The 22,528-nt window shown below is 42.8% G+C and overlaps 1 protein-coding gene across 1 annotated transcript in view; it reads right to left on the bottom strand.

Moving 5' to 3' along the window:
• Positions 1-22,528, bottom strand: part of FBXL17 (F-box and leucine rich repeat protein 17) — a gene marked incomplete at its 5' end in the record, with an annotated part of 605,411 nt that overhangs the window by 17,661 nt on the left and 565,222 nt on the right. The window contains one exon of the mRNA XM_019518219.1: positions 20,787-20,929. Coding sequence (XP_019373764.1) covers positions 20,787-20,929 — 143 coding nt within the window. The remainder of the gene's footprint in view (positions 1-20,786; positions 20,930-22,528) is intronic.

A 22,528-nucleotide genomic window follows, 5' to 3' on the forward strand; every position in this document is an offset into this window, starting at 1 on the left:
GTGCCACCCCCAGGGCCCAAGGGGGGCCCAGCAGGGAGTTGGCTGTTCTGGTCCCTACTTAGGAAGACGGAGGCAAAGAAATAGTTAAATATGTTAGCTTTGTCATCTGGTGTGACGACCAAATTTCGCAACGCGTCTTGCAAGGGCCCCACATTACCTGGGACCTTCTTTTTACCTCCTATGTATTTAAAAAAGGACTTATTGTCCTTAATCTGGGAAGCTAGTCCCAGTTCCATCTCTGCCTTGGCCTTCCTAACTACCCCCCTACATCCCCGAGCAACTGCAGAATAGCCCTCCCTGGTGATGACCCCTTCTTTCCATTGGGTGTAAGCCTCCTTTTTAGCAAGGAGATATTCCCAGATGCTTTTGGTGAGCCATGGAGGCTTGTGTGCTCTCCTGCTCCCTTTGATCCTCATTGGGATTACCTTCCTTTGGGCTTGGAGGATCGTCTCATTAAGGAGCGACCACTCTTCTTGGACACCTGGCTCCCCTCCCCTCTGGGACCTCAGTGCTTCTCCAACTATCCTCCTTAGCTCGTTGAAGTTTGCCCTCCTAAAATCTAGGGCCACTGCCTTACTGCATGCCTTTGCCACCTTGCGCTGGATGGAGAATTCCAGCAGGCGATGATCGCTGTCGTCCAGGTCCCGCAGCCCCCTCACCAGGTCATCACCCATGGCCAGCACCAGGTCCAACAAGGCGTCCCCCTGGTGGAGCTGTGCTTGATGATTTGTTGAGGTCCCTTCTGACCCCTGTGAGCAGACGTGGATGGTGCCATGAGGCCTGCATCAGAGAGGTTAACCGGTGGCTTCAGAGCTGGTGTTACTGGGCGGGCTTCGGATTCTTCGACCACAACCCACACTTCCGTACAGGAGACATGCTAGGGAGGGATGGGCTACATCTCTCCCCAGAAGGTAAGTGTGTTCTCTCTCCCAGGTTGGCGAGTTTTAAACTAGGTTTAAACTTCTCATATGGTGAGCTTTAAACTAGGTTAGTTGGGGAATGGAGATGCAGAGGTGCACGCAACGGGGCTTTAGCCGAGTCCCTGTTACTAAGGGTGAAACTGTGGGTGAAACTAAGACACGGGTGGAGGCATGCACACTGGGAGCAGGTAAGGTCTAATCACCACCACTGGACATAAAAGGTGGGGAAGTAGGAACAGAGATTGCCCTCTGGGCACTAGAAGATCCAAGAAGCAGAGGAGCGGTTGGCATCAGGAGTGCAAGAGGATGCAAATGACCCTTCACTGATGAGACTGAGAGAAAGCAGGAGTGGCACTTACCTCCAGGACAAACCGTAGCCAGTCGGGGCTCAGGGCGGTTGGGAGCAATGACCTATGGGCTCCTGGCTGAAATCAGTGAGGGACAATCAAAGCAGTGGTGCAGTATTAGTACCCCAGGGATTGTCAGAGTTCCTTCAGGGGCACAGGGAATAGCAGTCCGGTTGTTCAGATCCCAGAAGAAAAGTACGAAAGGTTGTGCCTGGGGAAGTGACTGGCATCGCCAGAGAGACAGAGCCTCAGGGACACAATGCAGGGCAAGAGCCCTGCATAACTGATGGAGCCAGCCCTCCTGCCAACTTTGGGTTAAGCAGCTGAGAGCTGCTAATTGACTGAAGCGGTGAACCCACCACCTCCTACTAATTAGACAGTTAGCAAGGAGATACTTCTGTTTTCTGAAAAATAAAGACTTCTACTGTTAAAGCAGCTATCTGGGTGGTCTGCCTTATCTCAACTTACTCTTCAGGGAATAACACCTTTTCATTTGTTCCATCCTATTAGTCATGGCAGGAGAATACTGAGGAAGAGGGGGTGGACAGCAGACACACTCCTACACTGCAGCAGGACACTTCAACGTCAAGCTAGGTGATGTGAGCAGGAACCACCGAGGTAAGTGACAAGGGCCTGGGCAAGCTTGGGAACAAGAGGGCAGCATGAACACCCACAGGAGGTCTCAACTGCCTCGACACAAATGCTAGAAGTATGGAGAATAAGCAGAAGGAACTTGCCCTCCTGCTAGCTAGCAAAAGCCAAGACCTGGTTAGGTTTACAGAAACCTGGTGGGATTCTACCCAGGACTGGGCAGCAGACATTGAGGGCTATAGGTTGTATAGGATGCAGTAGGGAAAAAAGTGGGGGGGAGGGGTGTAGCACTCCATGTTAAAGAGCAGTACACATGCTCGATGATTAGGATGGGTTCAGAAGAGGGAAAAACTGAAGTGCTCTGAGTTAGAATGCAAGGGGTTCTTGGGAAAGGGACTTGATAGTGGGTGTCTACTACAGACTGCCTCACCAGGGGGATGAGCTGGACCTGGAATTTTCAGGTCAGCTCATGGAGACTGTAAGGACAAGAGATATGGTTGTCATGGGTGACCTAAACTACCCAGAAATCTGCTGGGAGGATCAGTCAGCCAGGTCTGAACAATCACGTAAGTTTTTAGCCTGCATACAGGACCTCCACCTAACCCAGGAGGTACACAATCCCACCGGAGGAAATGCCTTGCTGGACTTGGTCCTTGCCACAGGCAATGACCTGGTGAGGGATCTGTGGGTGCTCGACTACCTAGGCATTAGTGACCATCGTCTGCTGGAATCTACTATCTGGCGCAGGGTGGTGAAAGCAATCAGTAAGGCAAAAGTCCTTGACTTCAGGAGGTCCAACTTCAATAAGCTAAGGAGATTAGTAAGAGAGAAATTGGAGAGTTGGAGCCTCAATGAGATGGGAGTCCAGGACAGGTGGTTGTTCCTTAAGGACATGATCCTCCAAGCTCAGAGGGAGTCAGTCCCAATGCAAACCAAAGGGGGCAAGAGTGCTAAAAAGCCCCCTTGGCTCAGTAAAAGCATCCAGGAGGGCCTAAGGGCAAAGAAGGTGGCATATAATCAGTGGAAGCAAGGGGCTATCACCAAGGAGGATTACACCTCCATTGCTTGTGATTGCAGGGAGGTGGTTAGAAAGAACAAGGCAGAGATGGAACTAGGCAACCAGAATTAAAGGTAACAAAAAGTTCCGACCCTACTTCTATGAAAAGTCCTTTTTTAAATACAGAGGGAGTAAGGAGAAGACACCAGGTAATATGGGGCCCCTACAGGACAGGCTTGGCAATCTGGTGACTGCAGCAAAGAAAAACCTGATCTCTTCAACAAGTTCTTTTCCTTCAACAACTGCCCCACTAGGATTATGGATAGGCTCAGGGGACATGATGCCATGCCTAGGGTGAGGGATGATCTAATTAGGGAACTCTTGGAGGGGCTGGGTGTGTTTAAATCAGCAGGTTTGGATACTCTTCGTCTGAGGGTACTGAGGGAATTGGCGGAGGTCATAGCAGGGCCCCTGGCATGGCTGTATGAGTGCTCATGGTGCTCTGGCCAGGTCCCAGAGGACTAGAAAAGGGCCAATGTGGTCCCCATTTACTAGAAGGGGAGAAGGAGGACCTGGGTTACTATAGGCCAGTTAGTCTCACCTCAGTCTTTGGGAAGACTTTTGAGAAAATTATCAAGGAGCACATCTGCAGGGGCCCAGCACGGGAGGTAATGCTCAGAGACAAACAACACGGGTTCATTGTGGGAAGATCCTGCCTGACTAACCTTGTTTCCTTTCACAAGTAGGTCACAAAGTCCTTGGATGCGGGCATTGAGGTGGATGTCGTCTACCTGGACTTCAAGAAGGCCTTAACATGGCTTCTCACCCCATTCTCACAAAAAAACTAGGCGACTGCAGCATTGATGCCTACACAGTCAGATGTGTGGCAAATTGGCTCGATGGTTGCACCCAGAGAGTGGTGGTGGACAGGTTGTTTTCGACTTGGATGGATGTAGGCAGTGGAGTTCCCCAGGGCTCAGTCCTCAGCCTGTGCTATTCAACATCTTTATCAGCAACTTGGAGGTGGGCGTGGAAAGCATGCTGTCCAAATTCACTGATGACACAAAGATGTGAGGAGTAGTGGGCACACTGGAGGGGAGGGACAGAATCCAACTAGATCTAGACAGGTTACAGAAGTGGGCAGATGAGAACGGAATGGACTTCAATGCAGACAAGTGCAAGGTGCTGCATCTAGGGAGGAGGAACCTGCAACATACCTACAGGCTGGGGAACACCCTTCTCAACAACACAGTAGCTGAAAGGGATCTTGGAGTCATTGTTGACTCCTGGATGGACATGAGCCACCAATGCAAGGAAGCGGTCAGTAAGGCTAACCACACCTTGTTGTGCATCTACAGATCCATCACGAGCAGGTCCAAGGAGGTGATCCTTCCTCTCTATGCGGTGATGGTCAGACCACAGTTGAAGTACTGTGTCCAGTTCTGGGTGCCACACTTCAAGAGGGATGTGAAGGAGGGTCCAGAGGAGGGCCACTTGCATGATTAATGGGCAGCAGGCCAGGCCCTACAAAGATAGACCAAAGGGCCTGAATCTATTCAGGCTCCACAAGAGAAGACTGAGAGGGGATCTGGTGGCCTTCTATAAACTCACCGGGGGGGGACCAGCAGAAAATAGGTGAGGCTCTGTTCCCCTAAGCACCACCTGGGATAACAACGAATAATGGCCACAAATTGATTGACAGTAGGTTCAGGCTTGATATCAGGAGACATTACTTTACGGTTAGGGCTGTCAGGCTCTGGAATGGGCTCCCAAGGGAGTTGGGGCTCTCCCCTACCTTGGGGGTCTTCAAAAAGAGGTTGGATAGATATCTGGCCGGGATATAATGACACCAGCACTTGTTCCTGCCCAGGGCAGGGGGTCGGATTTGATGATCTGTTCAGGTCCCTTCCGACCCTAGAAACTATGACCCTAGTTTCTATGAATCTATGATTTGGGCATGCACTTGGGAGGTTAGTTGACATGGTTTCAGATTTCTTTCAGGCAGAGGAGGTATGTAAATGGAATGTGTACCCTAACTACCAGAGTATTCAGTAAATTACCAGGAATGATGATCACATATGCTAGAATCCAGCTGCCCCAAAGTTTTTTCTAGATGAAAATATTTGATGAATTTGGGTCAAAGTTTCAAGTAGCTTTGTGGTGATTGAAACTACATTTTTTCAGTGAGTAAAACAGCATTGGCAGAAGAATATTTGCCCAGGTATACTGCTTAGCAATTATCCAGATATACTGCTTACATATACTATTTAGTGATGCCATTGACAGCTGAAGGGAGGGGTTAAAAGCATGAAATAACTTAGAAATCAACAATTAACTCAGAAAAAAATCCCCTTCTCAGGTTTCAAATCCAAATTGAGGATTTTACTAGTAATTCAGTAATTTTCAGGAGGTTTTGGTCTTCTAAAGGCCTATGACAGCCCTTTACAACAGGAATCCAGAGAGATTTTAAAGTTCTATGTCAGGACAATCCATGGAGATTTTAGTCCTGTTTTTTTTGTTTCTGGGGTTTTTTTACTTTTAAATCAAGGAATTGTTTTGGAACTGTATCTATGGTTTTCTCCCACGCCTTTGTTTTCCTCACCTGATATAGCCATATTTACAAGAGAAAATAGAGCTACCTCTGCAATAGAATCAATGAATCTAATAAGATTAATCTTCAATTAGATGGAAAGCTTCATTTGCAAATGAAGTGGTGATAGTGACAGAGATATTGATGACTTTTATAAGTGTTTGGTGTCATCTTTCTCTAGACAAGCAGAGTTTTTAAGTTACCGATTAATTCATGTGTCAAATTTTAGAGAAGTTACTGCCAACACTCCTCTGTACCTTTTATATCAAGAAAAGGGGCCCTAAAATGTGTACTGCGACAGAGAAAGAGAGATTGCACTACCTTCCAAGGGTTCACTCAGAAGGCCCTGGTGTAGCAGTTGTATTGGTGTTTGAACCTCAGAATGATATATATATTAGCCACATAACCTACTGGGCAACAATTACTTAGAAGTGTTTCATATTTACTTGCATAAAATTTATTATTTTGTTGTTTTTCAACACAGGTGCATAAAAATGTCTAAGTCGTATTTCTCCACATTATGAAGTATTTTTCATGATATCATAAACAAACAAAAAAAGAAAATGTGTTCATTTCAGGGATCACTATTCTATGCATTGCAATCAGTTGACTTCAAAAGGGTTCTTCAGCCAAACTGTTTAAAATGCGGGGTTCCTCAATAAGTTATGGTGTGTTGAAATATGTGCCATTTTTCTGTGCAGATTCAGAGCGGCATAGTATGGAAGCTCACTTTTCCATGCTGTGTGCATAGAAGGCATAGTATGTGGTATACAGTGGGAAGAAATATACCACGTGTCCACAGTGAGGGTAGAGGAAGAATTTTAGTTTTAAAATCACGACTTGGCTTTGTGCAATGCTTTAACGGTGAATCTAGGTTTTGGAATGAATGGTGTTATAGAGAAGTCAGGTTTATATACTCTATGTCTCTCTTCTCTAGGACTTAGTTTATTATTTCTTCAATTCAATATTTTATAAAAGTATGCTTAACAACAATTGCTTGATTTTTTCCCCCAACTAATAGTTGAATGAATAATATTCTCAGGTGGCCCAATTATAACTCTTGCCTGTAGCCATAACAAAATGAAAGATTTCTGGAATCGTTTTGTGTGAAGTGCACTTGATCAGTTAAGGCAGATATGTTCCACAGATTTTAAATGACTGCCCTAGTGCCCAGGGGCAGAACCTTTGTTTAGGACTACTTTTATAAAATAATAGCACTCCCTGTACTAGTTCAGCATTTTACAATCTAAACAAATTCCCTCGTGGCTTACACAATGAATGCATTTTGGGTTAACTGACGGAGTTCCTTAAAAAAAAAAGTCATTATATTTGTGGACTGATAATTAATGCAATTGACAAGTCCAGTCTCCTTCAAAATATTGATGTAGGACCATTATCATGACATTCAGACCACTTAATCATGTCTGGCAAAGACCCTAGCAATTTATTTCTCAGTTATATTTGGGACAGCAAAAGAAGGGAGAAAGATTAAACGTACATAAAAACAGGTGTAGTCTGTTTGTGCTTTAAAAAGAAACAAAGGAAATAAGCAAATCCCCTAGTGTTTATCCCCAGCACAATTTGCAGTTTCAGAAAATGTAGCAAGTTTACTTCTGGTGTATATTCCCCCCTTTAATCTGTTTGTTTAAGCTTATACAGAGAAGTACAGCCCTGCAGGAATGAAGGCTTTGTTGTGGAATTGCTCATGCATGTGGATGCTATTGCCTTAAACTCCTAATCTCTGCACAATTACTGTGGTCTTTTGGAGACAAAAGTATTTTTGCTAATTAATAATATAATCAAATTTTAGGTTTCTGTGAGTATACATAGTCCCTGAAGAGCCAAAATCTGAGGCCTTGCTGTGCTAACCAGTATTACCAACATCTCCTACAACACATGAGCATGTGAGTCTCATGAATGAAAAAGACATTTCATTCTCAGCTCTGCAGGATTATTAAGCAAGCTACACTTTTGCTAGCATGTCTGTGAAGACTTTCTACAGGTTTTTTTGGACTTGGTTTCATTTATTTTGACAAAATTGTCAAAATGTGCAACACATGTAAACATATAGTTTCAATTTATTACAATTTCTCAATGTTAATTCAAATAAATAACTTCAAGGTTTGTTTCGTCTTTATTTATAACATTTGTATTTCATAAGTGCTGACTGCCCAATGATCTAGTGGCAGTTACTTTTACAGGACTGACTGTGATCCCACCTCTTGATTTTTCAGGTCAGTACAGTAATATTGAGCATTTTGCTTCTTGTTTGATTTTAATATTTAGTAAATTGGTAGAATTTTAAAGTTAACAGAAAAATTACTGTTGAAACTTTGCTGTTACTAGAGTGGTGACTGACAGGCATTCTAGATTTTCTTTCCAGTTACATCCTATTGTAACATAGTACTGGCTACTTCATATTGGCTTTTAGCTCAGCAGTGGCCTGATCCTTAACACGCTTCTTGTTCTTACACGCAATTATCTTGATGTAAGGGTTGTCTTTCTAGCAAGAAAAATGAGAACTGGATCAGGCCCCTGGCTCTTACTAAAAGAAAGCAAAACTAATGTAAGCAAAAGCTGAAGTGAAAGCTTGGAGGGCTGATTCTTAATTTATCCTTACAGTTATATTGCTGAATTTTGCAGGCTAGAGGCTGTGGACGTTTTGGAAATGTAGTAGTTAAACTAAGTAACAAAAAAGAGTAAAATTATGCTAAATCATATAGATTTTAGCAGATGCTTTCAATCATGCACTTAATGGGCACATTACTCCAGTTAGCTGAAAAGGAAGCATTTATTTTAGTATCCTTTAAGAAACTCCTATTGGAAATAAAAAAAAGTAAAATAAATACTTTAAAAGAGGCCCTTTTATATGCAGGTGTGAGGATTGCTGTAATTTCATTCTAACAGGATTCATGGTCTTATGTATTAGCTATCTTCATTATTCACAAACGGATATATCAATGGCAGCTCCTGCATTACATACATAACTTCAAAAATACAGAGAATCTTTTAAAATATGCTGCAATGTCATTTGAACAAATTACAGTGATCTGAAGGGAAAATAAATGCTGCAGACTGTTTTTTTTTCCAAATGGGAGAAAGATTAGATTTGTAGTTCTTTTCAAAACCACAAAAGCATAATTTCAAGTCTCAAAATGAACTATCTTTTTTTTTTCTTTTTAAAGAAAAATGGCAGAAATTTGTCAGGGATTGTGAAGTATTCCTGGTTAATGTTTATTAGCACATTTGAAAATGTGAAGGCCTACTACTTGTGCCTTATATTTTATATCCCTTTTACTCACCTAATTTTAAAAGTTATCTGTACAAATTAAAATAGATCAGAAGCCCAGGGAGAACAGGGTGAAAAATGTTGCCAACCATACTTACTACTTTGTATAATAGGGGAAAATCTTTTCTGTTCTGAATTGTCAAATGTGTTCATCAAATAGTGATAATTTTCAAAGTATCTGCAGTTCAAATACGGCATAACTTTTAAATGCTCTTATATAAAAACCTAATAAAGGAATAGAATGGTAAATTATATATAACTTCTCAACACACCTACTGATTTTGGAAGCATATGTGGTTTTAAAGCCAACCATTTTAAGTTTTAGGCTCATCTTGATCTTCCTTTTTCTCTATAAGTACAATGCTTTACAATGCAATGACAATGTTTTAATAGCTTTTTTGGCTGTTGTATAGACTGACGACTTGTGAGACCTAAAATCTCAAAGTATGATAACACATATATTTTTGCAATTGATCGAAGAAGGTTCTCTGGAGTAAGTTACAGTATATCATGAAGATTTGCTACTGAAAAGAAGCCTCAATTTTTTAAAATTAAAAAAAGATCCTGAAAAGAGATAGCAAGGGACACAAGTCATGGTGAATTCAGTAACAGAAGCTGATACATCAGTTCCATGCCAAGCCTGTTAATTTCACCTCATTTCAGAGTCAACCATGATTTGAAGTGCTGAATTCTGTCATTATTACCAGGCATCCAAGTTTCTCAATGTTGTATTTGTCCAAGAATTGTTTCCTGCATTTTAACTGTGGCATTGCTGATAACCACGTAAACACCACTACAAGACTCGGCAGGCTCCTGAGTTATAAGAATATGTTAGGAAACCTGAAGCCAGTAACTGAAGATTATTTTGACAGATTGTCCCGCTAACCAAGCTGTCAGTCAGGAAAACTGACATAGCATTTATTCATTGTTTCCTAGACATTATTCAAGAGTTTTCCAAGAAAGGTGAAGAGTTCAGATTGCAATTAGCTAAAGCTTGTTTGGAACAGTGTAAAGCAGACTGAAGAACTGGAAGAAAATCACTTAAAATGAGTTCCAGCAATGAAAGTTTTAATCTACAAAATGTTATCTCATTTGTCTGATTGTCCTCAATTTGAAATATTTTGGGAATTGTTTACTACTAGACTAAACTTATTTATCAAGGAGCTTGTTACAGGAACAAACTTAAAGGATTGTGTTGGGGAAAATTAACTTGAGAGCTGCAGATTTTGTATCTTATTTACCTTTTATATAATTATATGCTAGTGGAAATGGAGTGTAAAGCTCCCCTAACTGATGGTTTTAAGTGTCCAACTCACATGGGGTGAACTGAGTCTAGCCAATGCAGCAATGTCTGTCTGAGTCTGCAGACACCTTGGTATAATAGCTCAGATAAGCATGGAATCATCTATACATGCTGTTGAATGAAAGACAACCACTGTGGTAGGCGTTCACCAATACTATCTGAAGCAGTATTCTGTGCAGCAAGAAAACAAGAGCACACAGGGCCCAGGCCTCTCCTCTCTGGGGTTAAGACAGTGGTTCTCAACCCTGTTATACTGATGACACCCCTTGTTAGACTGAAAGCAACCCTCAGAAAATGCCAACCCTTAGTTTTCACTATTTTTTTTATTATAGAAAAATAATAGAGCAATTCTTCCATGCCAAAGACCACAACAGGTTAGAACATTTTTAACACTTTGGATTCCTGGTAGAATTCTCTGGTTACTTTGTGAATTCTATTTGCACACCTATCAGTGTTAACCTTGCATGGCGTTCTGTGGCATCCTTGTTGATAATCACTGTACTAAGGAGTCTCTTCCTTCCACCTTTCCCTCCCTCCTCCAGGAGGGAAAATACACCTTCTGCTTTCATTTTTTGGGGGGAAATAAGTGGGAACTAAAATATTGCCATTGCTTCTCTGGGAAACAACAGTCCTCTCCCATCTACTACTGCTTCAAAAAGGATGTGGGATCGAATGCAGGAGCACAAAATACCAGAGGTAGGCAAGGCAAGAACAAATAACATTTGGACTCTGAATGTAAGGAGCTGCTATAAGAGGTATAAAAATTCTGTGTTTAACAGTTCCTTGTGACACTATATCAAAGTTCCATTGAAAGAGTAGAACATGGATCAGATTCTATGCCCCATCCAGTATTGACTGGGGCTGGACTGGGGCTGGGGTTGCAATGATCCTGCTGTAACTCTGTGGTTCTGGGGCTAGCTAGGCCTGTGCTTCATGATATAATGGAGTAAAACTTAAATGTATATTGGGTGGCAACAATTTCAAAGGGAATTTCTTAGCTGGTTTAAAGCCAACTTAGCTGTTGCATGCTCAGGAAAGATCCCTATACGAAGATGACAGATAAGCTGGGCACTTCTCTAGCAAGATCTCTTTTTTGTTTCCAGAACAGTGGAGAGATCATGCCAGGAGGCAGAATCTGACCTAATATATTTAGGACTTAGGTAGATGAAGACTATATCTTCAACATAGATTGCAAAATATGGGTAAAATTCACCTACATGTATATTAGGGCTGTGCGAAGCTTTGGTTGCTGATTTAATTTGGCGGAAATCCGTCCCAATTCAGTGGCCGAATCTCCAAATGTGAATCAAATCAGGAGACCCTTTAATCTCTCCAAATCGAATCAGAACTCCCCGAATCAATTCAGAGAGATTCGGAAAGATTCGAGGATTCGGACATAGGCACAGCTTTAAATATTTATTCTACATACCTCAAGGTCCCAGGTGGCTCATGAATGCTGAGATGGTGGGGCGGATGGAGTGCCCCACAAGAGCGTGGGGCGAGGTGTCCCCAGCATGCTCAGCAGCAGACCTGGAAGTGGACCAGAAGCACCTCCAGTCCACTTCTGGGTCTGCCAAGGAGCATGCTGGGGGCACCCCTGCCTCCCCCCGGCTTGGCAACTGGTGCTTCCTGGTTCTGGGGGGGCACCCAGGGTCCCCCCAAGGCCAATTACTGAGCCGGGTAGGCATGGGGGGGGGGGCCCTGCACACTCAGCAGCAGACCCGGAAGTACTTCCGGTCCACTTCCAGATTTGCTGCCAAGCACATTGGGCCCCCTCCCCCCGCACTCCTGTGGGAAGCTCCATCTGCCCGACCACTGCAGTGGTCATAAGGCATGCCTGGTACCTCGAGGTATGTAGAAAAAACATTTAAAGCTGTGTCTATGGCCAAATCCAGCATTGCTTCTTTAGATTTGGATTCAGCCAAATCGAATTGGGACAGCGATCTGAATCAACAAATTGAATCACTGTCCCCGATTCGGGCCAAATCCAAATCTGAGTAGAATATGGCCTGTTTTGTACACCTCTAATTTATATACCTAAAGCCCAAGTAGTTCTCATGGTAAACTCTACAGAAGAAGAGAGGATGGATTCTTTCACTAGGTCCCATAGGGCACAGAACAGGGTATGATGCAGCCTGTCCACTACAGAATTCCTGACTCTGGGACAGAATTGTTTTTGTACCCAATTCTGCTCCTATATGGTAAGTTTTAATTGCTGGAGCCTTGTAAGTGTGGACTCAATTTCTATCTCTTGACTTCACCCATTTCTTCTCTTGCTGGACTATTTGAGGGTGGCACAGAGACCTTTTTTAGGTCTCTGCACACTCTTTGGATCCTCTCAGTCACTCTGCCCATGGAAAAGCTAAGAGGAGGAGGTGTTATGATGAATTCTGTGCAGACTCTTCACCCCTCAGGCATTTGTCTTGTTTTGCACCTATTTGTAATTGAATTTTTACTCATAAAGTAAAAGATGTAGGGAGGTGGTTTTTTAAGAAGTGTGTAAGTGACTTTGGTGCCTTAGTTCCATTTTCAATAGGCACTTAGGCCTAGATCTTCAAGGTATTTAGATGCCTAACTCCTTTATAGATGCCTAAATGCCTTTGAGAATGTGGTCTTAGGCACTTAGGGTACCTATACATATGCTCTAATGCATTCTAATTAGAACGTATCAGAGCAGACTCAATTAATCAGGTCTGCTCTGAGTTCTAATTTGAAAGCTCTAGCATTGTTCCTGCAAGTTTAAAAATGGCCGCTGGGGCATTTTTACTAAAGCTTATTCAATCAGCATTTCTACCAAAGCTCATTTAATTTTTACTAAAGCATCCCACAGCCATTTTTAAATGTGTGGGGGCTTAATACATATGACGCTGCAGAATTTTAATTAGAGTGGTTCTCCAAGAACTCTAATTAAAATGTGCTCCCCCATCATCAACCCCTGAGCACATGTATAGGTACCCTTAGAAACTTCTCTCTCATTGACAGTTAATGGCATTTAGATTCTAAAGTTATGCTTGAACATTGGAATTAGGGACGTTTATAGATGTGCTTCAGGGGCGCGGGGGGGTGACACTTTAATTAGCAAGCTGTGCTAATTAAAAGCACCCGGGTGTCATGTGTATCAGTGTCCCCATACTGAAAAATGGCAGTGGGGTGCTTTAAGCTAAAGCTCATTGAACAAGCTTTAGTTTAAAGTGCCTTGCCACCATTTTTCATCATGGGGACACTGATACACGCGATGCTGAAGGCTGCTGGAGCATGTTAATTTCTGCACACCAGCAGACTCAGTCAAATCTGCTCCAATGCACTGGATTAACAACTTGTGAGAACAGCCTCACTGCATGTCTACAGGAGCCCTAGATGCCCAAGTAATTTTTGTGCTTTTAAAAATTGGACCTGTATGTGGTAAACTATAATCACGTCCAACAAATTCCACTATTCTCTTTTATCTTACCACACCTGAAGAAATTTCTATTTTCAATATCTACCAACTTATCAAGACTTGTCTGTATCAGCTTGTTAATGCCACCAGTAGCCTCCTTCCTATAATTATTTTACTTGAAATATATATTTCTGTTGAATACCATTTCATTAACTTGACAATTTTTTGTCCAAGCAAAAATCAAGAGCTAGAATATTATACTCTTCAAAACATCTGAAGTTTTCTTATTGACCTTCAACTTTATTCTCATACTGATTTAACAAAATGATACTCTGGTGTTTAAACAACGAGGGTTTAAAATGCTACAATGTAATACACAGAACCCCAGTTTAGCTTCTCTCATTATGAAGATTTGGTGTTAAAACTGGCATTTCTCATGAGCCTTGTGAAAATAATGACATTTATTTTAAAGCAGTGAATATTTTGCTCCTGTGCTGTGCATGTCAGAAGGCAGACACATGGATAAAAAAAGGTCATGGCAATGGCAGCATGATGAGAAATGAATTAATTTGATTATTTTCATGGTGTGGATCAATAACACTCTGCCTCTACTGAGACCCATTGCCTGAAGGCAGTTAGATAATCAATGGAATCAAACAGAGCCTGCCTTTACCCAGCCCTGCAGCCTCTCTGATCTTTTCTGGGAGGACCCTTGACGCCTGTGTAATTCTAATTTATGTCAACTGCATATCAAAGAAATTCCAAGGAGATTTGGTCATAAAGAGTATTTTAGTGGTAACCATTTAAAATCTATTTATATGTTCCTTATGTAACTTAGGTTTAAGTGCTTTTTTCTTGAATGCACAGCAATTCCTAAAAAGATGGTACATACTGCAGCTACCTAGTATTATAATAACAATCAAGATTTTGGAAGAAGAAGGCTGGACATAAGGAGCAAATCTTTTCACTTTTTCCTAACTGTAAGCTCTCAATAATATCATCACAAGGATTCCAATCAGACAAAAATGCAAATAAGTCCGTCTCCATCCTCCAAGAATTCCTTTCAATGATGTGCCGGACATTGGCAGCCGTTGGAAAAAAAATTAGTTCTGCATGAAACTGGAGGAGGAAAAGTGAAAGAAGTGATTTTTTTTCTATAATTTCTCTATTAAACTGTTGTGGAAAAGATGCTGGCATCTTATGGTTGCCAATTCTGCATTGCCTTTCAACACTTAAATTTCAGGAACACTTAGTTATTCCTCCTGAGGCTGCTAATTTTCCACCAACCAAAGCAAAATGGTTTCCAGTGCTACTCCTACTGCCACTATGCTTGCCAAAGCAACACTAAGTCATTTCTCATCAAGTTCTGGTTACCCAGCATGCATTTTTTATTAAATGTGAATATTGTTTTTTCAATCTGCCCTGGAGCTTTCTCAAAGAAGATGTGTGCTCCTTCTTGTTCAGTCATTTCCCACAGTCAACACAAGGATAGTGTACATTTTTTGTAAGAAACTGTGAAAAATAAACTTCTAATTATAGGAATACAGACTGTGTAATATACATGGTTTGCCTGATGGTGTAGTTGCACCTGTTTCATAATCAGCATTGCCAATTGTCTATAGCAGCTGAAGACAGGATAAACATACTGCTCTTATAAGATCCTTGACTGTACAAAGTGTTTTAACTAAATCCACAACATAAATGTATGTAAAATGGATCAGGTGATTCAGAGTCAGATCTAATTCTCAAGGTCAAGTAAACCTATGAACCATTCCTAAGTACATAATGTTACCCAATTCATCAAAGGAAACTCGCACTGAGTTTTCTTTAACTGGCTCAAACAAACACTAAAGTATAGGCGGTTAAGTGGAGTCAGCTTCAAAAACAACCACTTTTACCCCACCCTGAAACTGGATAACTGAGGTTGCACAACGTTATTTCTAGTTTTATAACTGTGTTTCCTTTTTGAGCTCATACAGACATTACACATAGACCGGTCTAAGAGAGGAAATTGATCTAAGACTATACATAAATTCAGTACACAAAGAAAAGCCTAAAAATGGCATCAGTGGTCTAAGATGGACCTGGAGTGAGGTATACTCAGTTCAGATTGATTTAGGTTATACCAATGCATCAAAATGCTGTCCTGTTTCCCTATTGATTCAAGTTAGATCACTGTCCTCCAGAATCCCAACCTGCCTTGAGGGAGGAGAGGTGTGCTGGCACTTGACCACTCCAACCAAGTGCCTAGCAGGCCTGGCACCAGGCTGTCCCAGTGCCAATCAAACACAGCCCCTCTTCTGAGCCCTGCCTCTTACCTCCAGCCAGACATCAGCCACCAACAGTTAGCAGCAGTTATGGAGGCATCTGTGTCCCCTGCATAAGCCCTAGGACCTAGGTACCTGAGTCCCCAGGCTGTGCCCCTGCACCACCAACACCCTGTCATAAAACACCCTATAATATACATGCAGACCCCAACGCTGAAACCAGGAGAACCCCTGCACTTCAGCACAGGCCCATGGACCCCAACCCTGGCACCCACACACATCTCAGAAAGCCAGGCACCCTGTGACCCAGCCGTCAACATAGATATCCCCATGTTCCAGAGGAGAAGCAGGGCAGGCAGTTTGCCTCTGGTAGGTCAGAATGGTCAGGGGCCGAACACTGAGAATGGGCCTGCATGGAGGCAACACTGTGACCTCTGCAGTTTGGCCACTACTAGCAGGTACCTGGGCTGTGTGCATCTGGTGTACTGAAAGGATTTTTTGGCTCGGAGCTACATACTTGGGGTGGTATGGGGTGGTGGGGGAAGGGAACTGAGCATTCAAACTGGAGCAAGCAGGCAGATGCCCCTGAAAACATGTGGGGTGTGGCCAGCTGCCTTGGTGTTGCAGGTACAGGACACTGGAAATTTCCAGGTCAGGGTGTGGGGTGTTGTCAGTCATGGGGCATCTGATAGAAGTCCCTGGAAAGTTCAAGGTCATGGGGGTGGCCTGGGCCACTGGAGCCCCAGTAACTATGGAGCAGGTGCCACATTCAGCTGGAGTGAGAGGGAAAGCTACATGCTGGGACCTTCACCTAGAAACACCCAGAATTCCTTCCATCCATCCACCCAACCCCTCACAGCAGGACCCTCATCCACTCATGAATGCTGAGACCCCACAGGCACTGCTGCAGACCATGGAAGACTCCAGATGTGGAGAGGGAACATGCTTAGCCTGGGGGATACCTATACCTGGGCTGCCGAGGTGCAGGAATGGGGGCTTGAGATGGCCACCTGCTGTTTTAGTAGGCAACCTGTGGAGCTGACAGAATTCCAGTTCCAGAGGCAATTTATGGATAGGGTCCTAGACACTTTGTGGCCATTTATGATGTCCTTGATTGGCGCCAATGCTACTTCCCACAGAGAGCCTGTAGCCTTCCAGACTGGAGGTGGTAGGTGAGGCTGCTGCCCTGCCTCCAGGGAGTCTTCCCAGGGGTGACAGGAACAGGAGTCCTATGTGAGGGACCCCTGGTTGCTGGGCAGAGGGAAACGGCCCCCACCATGCTCTGACTGGGAGATGGAGGAATGGGAGGTGGACTGGGACAGAAGAAGTGGTGTGAATGTGACGGTGACCTGTGCTATGGCAAAGCAGAAAGGCTCCTGGCAGGGCCTACTCTGGCGGTTGGCACTGGGCAAGGGGAGTGGTGCCTAGGGCCCAAAAGCAGGTCTGTCCTAGATACTGGTTTCCTCCCTGAGCCAATCTGCATCCCCCTAGCCCTCATGGTCACCCTGTGTACACAGGCCCCCCAAGCAGTTCCAGGGGAGTCCCAGCACAGTTCAGGAATGCTCGGAAGTGGTAGGGGGAGAGCTCAGGCCACCAACACGCCAGGCCAGGCCATCACTGGGACAGTGATTAGCATCAGAGCCCACCTGCCCCAGCTCATTCATCCACCAGGTGGGATGCCTGGAAGAAGGTTTTCCACTCCCTGCAACCTCTCCCTTGGCCTGGGTCCCACTGCTAGGGAGTGCCTCAGCTGTGGCAAGGATGGGCAGCCCCTGGGCTCAGTTTTTTCATATGAGGTGGGCACCAGGCTGGCCAAGTGTCATGAGGTGAGGAACCTCATACAGAGAGAATGAGTCCTGGGGCAGGGGACCTTCAGTGGTCTGGAAGTTGTGCCAGAGCACCCCGGCATCCATGGTGCCATGGGTGGCCTTGTTCTCATCAGCCACTTGGAAATCATTGGCCCAGGATGCCTGGTGGGCACAGAGTACAGTAGATGGCCCCATGCAGGACGGCCAGCTGTTGGCTTGGGGGCAAGAAGCTGTATCCCATGGCAACCAGCTGCCACAACACATCCAGATGACTGTGCATGATGTCTGGCACCTTCCTTTGATAGTCGTACAGGGTGACAAACTCCTATATCTGTGTGCTTGGGCAGTGGGGCATCATAGTGGGGTTCAATCAGGCTGTGACACGGATGCACATGTAGTTCATGAAGGAGTGTGTGCACTCTGGGGATCTTCTCAAAGCCTCAGGGCAGGGCACAAAAGAGGGTCTGCGGTGAGGTGGCATGGGGTTGGAGGCCTGGTTGCCCATGCCTGGCAGCCAGTCCGGGGTGGCCTGGGCACTTGGTCATCTCCAGCAACCCAGAGAGCCCATAGGGCATGGTGGGAGGCATGCAGGAGCACCCCCCACCTGTGAGCCTCAGTCAGCACAGGCTGCCTGCACACCCTCCACCAATCCCCAAGGACAAATGTGTAGTTTGTTTGCTCCTCATCTAAATTAGGCTGCTTACAGAAAACCATGTATCGATTCCTCCCCTGGCTTTTTGAACATCTATATGTGACCAGTATTGCTAACTGAAATACTTTTCCCCCCCACTGCCTTCCGTAAGGGAAATACGTCCCAGTGAACTCAAAACACTGGTGTGGTATGTTAAAAATGGGTTTTTAACACTTGTATCCAATTAGGAATTTTATCCAATTAGGTTCAGGAACTCTGCAATTTGGTTCATAGGAGGTTGTAAAAGACACAATCCCTGCAGATCATGGATATTTGAGTTCAGAGATCTCAAGCTTCAAGGACTCATGGGAATCTCCTCTCTGTGTGGAAGCCTCTGGAATCTGTCCTCTTAACAGAGTTGTCTGAGAATATGATCACTGCAGCTTCTATTCAGGGGAAGGAGGGCTTTGGTTTCACTGGCAGAGGGAAAAAAGTCATAACTCCTTTAAAACCCCTCTCTCCTTCAGGGTAAAGGGGGTTAAGAGGCATTCTTGCCCAGGAACCGGGTTGAAGTGGTGCCAGGGTGAAGCTTGTGGACAGTGGGGTGTGGGAATAGTGTTTATATCTTGCTCTTTCCTAATCAGTAGATTAGAGATCACAATAAGACCAAAGATTATGAGCTACAATAAGCAGTATGCAACTCATTGCTTTTCCATGCGACTGGAAGGACTTTTTCTTTTACTCCAGTATTATGGCTTACCCCCATGGAGAGGTGATGAGGATAGGTGTAAACTGGAGCACCTCAGGTGTCCAGTGCAGGTATTCAGTTCCACACAGGGATTCACTTCTGTAAGGAACTGGAGTTGGAAATAGACTTAAGTCCATTCGAATACACTGGGGTAGTCCACGCGACTGATCTTGAAATGGAAGCAGTTGTGGCCTACCCTGTTAGGATGGGAGAGGCTATCATTCAGCAGGGCTAAGTAACTTACTTGTTGTGTCATACAGATGTGGCTACATTGCTTCCAGTACAGGTGAAAACACGGTGGGCTTGAGAGAACCACTAGTGGACTTGGGAAGATTACAGAGTATAAGTGGCCTCAGAAAACATGGCACACAGACACATGAAGAAACAATAATTTTCTAGCAGTAATCCTTTAACCTTTATATGAGGGGAAGGAGGTGGGGTCCCAGCAATGGGCTGGGGCCAGGTTACAACGTGCTTTTCTTCCAGCTCGGTTGGGACAATGGAACAGCAGGTTTATATCAGGCAGTAGAAAGTAGAGTGCTTTGGGGTCACAGGTAAACTATCTTCTAGGCTGTTCAGAGAACCTCAGCCCATATTCACCAGCCCTTTGTGAGTATGTATTGAGGCTTCACAACACAGAGGGCCAAGTATTTTAGGCAAATACCTGTTTAAAATGATAAAAGGCTGATTTTTTGAGCATTTTTACAGAGTTGAACAGCGCATGCACTCTTTGTGTTCATAGATATTTTAACTATATTTCCCTATTTGCTCTCTTTAGAAAATGGAGCTAAAAAGAGGAGAAAAAAATAAACATAGAAGAAGAGAATGTTTTTGGATAACTAGGAATCATTAGTATTATTCCTGACAGTATTTTATTGAGGCTAATACGGAAAAAAAATCTGTTTAAAAAATAAGAATTGAATACAGCTGAAACAGTCTGTTGTATTCTTTCAAAATTAATATTTGTAAATGGATATAAGGAATATATTATTTATATACAGCAATATACATTTTAATTGAGGTCCTGAAGATAATTAAGCCATGAATGCTCTTGCATTTTTGTCGATTCGCCCTCTGACCAATGTGCCTATTTTTCAGGCTGGTACCCCAAACTGAAATGTTGAGTCAGGGCCTCCTGATGTGAAAACTCATTAGCTCTAACACAGACTAATCCCACATCTCTTTTTCCTAAAGGCCCCCCAGCTGACATGCTATGAGGTTAACCTGCCTATACCCAAATTTAAGAAGAACGTTCATATCTTCTATACAACCCCTTCAGATAACTATAAAATTACAAGTTAGAATATTTTTAAGGAGAGAGTCTTTACAGTTTATGTTCAGTGAGAAAAAAGTACTATTCATTGGCAGTTTTAAAATTCCTTCAGGTGAGTGCATTTTTCAACCATGCATAAATTTAATTTCTCCATGGATTATTATCTCTAAAATTATCTCGATAGACATATTATCTGCTCATGTATTTTCACCAAGGTGATTTGTGATCCAAAGTGTGGAGCTACAGAAAACATTGTGTGTTGAAAGGAACAATGTAACATTTTTACTTTACCTGTACTTCTTTTTTAAGACAAAACAGACTGTCATATTAATGATATGGCAGACCAGTCATATACTGCCAGGAATGATGAAACCCCAAAGAAGAAAAGGATAGTTTCTGTGAAATTTAAGTTAGCTCCTCAGACTCAATAGCCTTCAAGATGTACTCTGAAAATCCAGGTCAGTAAGAGAGTATCATGCTCTCCTTTTTACTGGATAATGTCTTAAACATGTGAATACAGCATGCTGCAAGACATTTTACAATGCTGTCAGACAAAGACCTTTTACAAGAAAAAGTAGGAGTGCCTCTCTCACACATTCTCTATACACATGAGCAGACACCATTTCACACAGAAGCCACTTACCTTATCACATCTCATCAGCCCTAAATATCTGAGAGACTTGCTGCTTTGTGCAATTTGGGTGGCTCCGTGGTCTGTGATTTCTTTACACCACCCAACATCCACCGTCTCTATTGTCATGCTGTATCGTCCAATGGCTATCAGAGCTACAAAAATATGAAAATGTACATAAGTCAATAGTAGAATGAAAAAGCACACATACATATCCATACAAAATAAAAAATGAAACCAAAAATCGTAGGGAACTAAACTTAGAATAATCCTTACCAAGTGTTCTGCCCCGCATGTGACTTTCACTAATAAATCTCGTATTTTACCTTTGAGAAATAACTTGTATGGTATAAAAGGGATACAGCCTGTTCCATAGCAATAGTTTATATGCATAATTAGACATACTGCTGAATTTAATTTTTACCCAATTGCTTCCCATCAGAAGAAAGTGAATTATGGTGAATTTCCTACAATTAATTAGAAATTTTGCCATGAGTTACAGAATATAGTCAAGTAATTAAAATAAATATAGTAACTTAACTCAGGTTCAGGTTTTGCAGCTTCTCCCTTCTAAAGTATAACTTGATTTACAGAGAGTTAAAAAAATCATCAAATATCCCACTATATTAGCCATCCCATGTTTCCAGAGATCAGTTAGCAGAATGGTATAGATTATCCTGAGGAATTGTTTTTTCTGAAGGATCAATCAATTGATGAAACAGCTATAGAATAAAAGACAATTCTATCTGACTCCCATGAGAAAACATCTCAGGGATTACACTACATTTATGAACCTACTGCTGTGCTGTCAATTGGACAAAAAAATGCTACAAGGAAAATTCAGAGAATAGCAGGATGTTTTCTGTGTCAATAAAACAAGCAATATTAAAAAAATAAACAACCTCACAGATTGCTGATAGTCTTTTACGTGAATTAAGAATTCTGTAACAGTATGATTTAAGATCACATCTGATGTCCATAATCTATCTATCTATCTATCTATCTATCTATCTATCTATCTATCTATCTATCGTACAGAAGTCTATATATCTATCTATAGATATAGATCTATCTATCTATCTATATATGCTGTAATAATAGTCATGCATTTTACTATTGTGCTGTGCCCAGGGTTATTTCTTTAGTAAAGTTTCGTGGCAGGATTTTGTTAAACTATGTCATACATTGATGCTATAATATCTGCATGTTTTCACATATGTAGTTTTAAAATTCTATAATACTGTAATAATTAAAGTGTTTTTGTGAATAGTACTGTGAGACAGTGGTGTTCTACATTCTCTTACTACTACTTCACTTGCAAGTTAAGTTTCTTGATATACTTTATTATGGGTGCATCACTCTCTGCTATACAAATATGTAAAAGATGAGAGCATATTCTGAATTTTTCTTAAAGGCCACCTTTGTGAGGGCATTGTGGGACAGGATTTCAGCTTGCCTCCTCCCAAGACCAGACAGAGAGAGACTGTGGAAACTGAGTCTGAACAGGTTGCAACAGATATATGGTCTCTACTAGACATAATTTGGATCCTTTTCACATATTAGTAATTTCACAGACACAAGAAAATTAGGAACAGAACAAAAGGACCAGGAAAACTTTTATTAAACCGGATCTTGGTAAGAGAAAGGAGCTGCGGAATTTAAGGAGCTGAAAAAATCACTTTGAAAAAGAAATCAAAGGCTCACAGACCACAATGGAAGTCAGAATTGGACCAGACAAAGAACTTGGGTAAGTG

Source organism: Gavialis gangeticus, unplaced genomic scaffold, assembly GCF_001723915.1.
Source record: "Gavialis gangeticus isolate Ggan-Ray unplaced genomic scaffold, GavGan_comp1, whole genome shotgun sequence".
In the NCBI taxonomy this organism is placed as follows: Eukaryota; Metazoa; Chordata; order Crocodylia; family Gavialidae; genus Gavialis; species Gavialis gangeticus.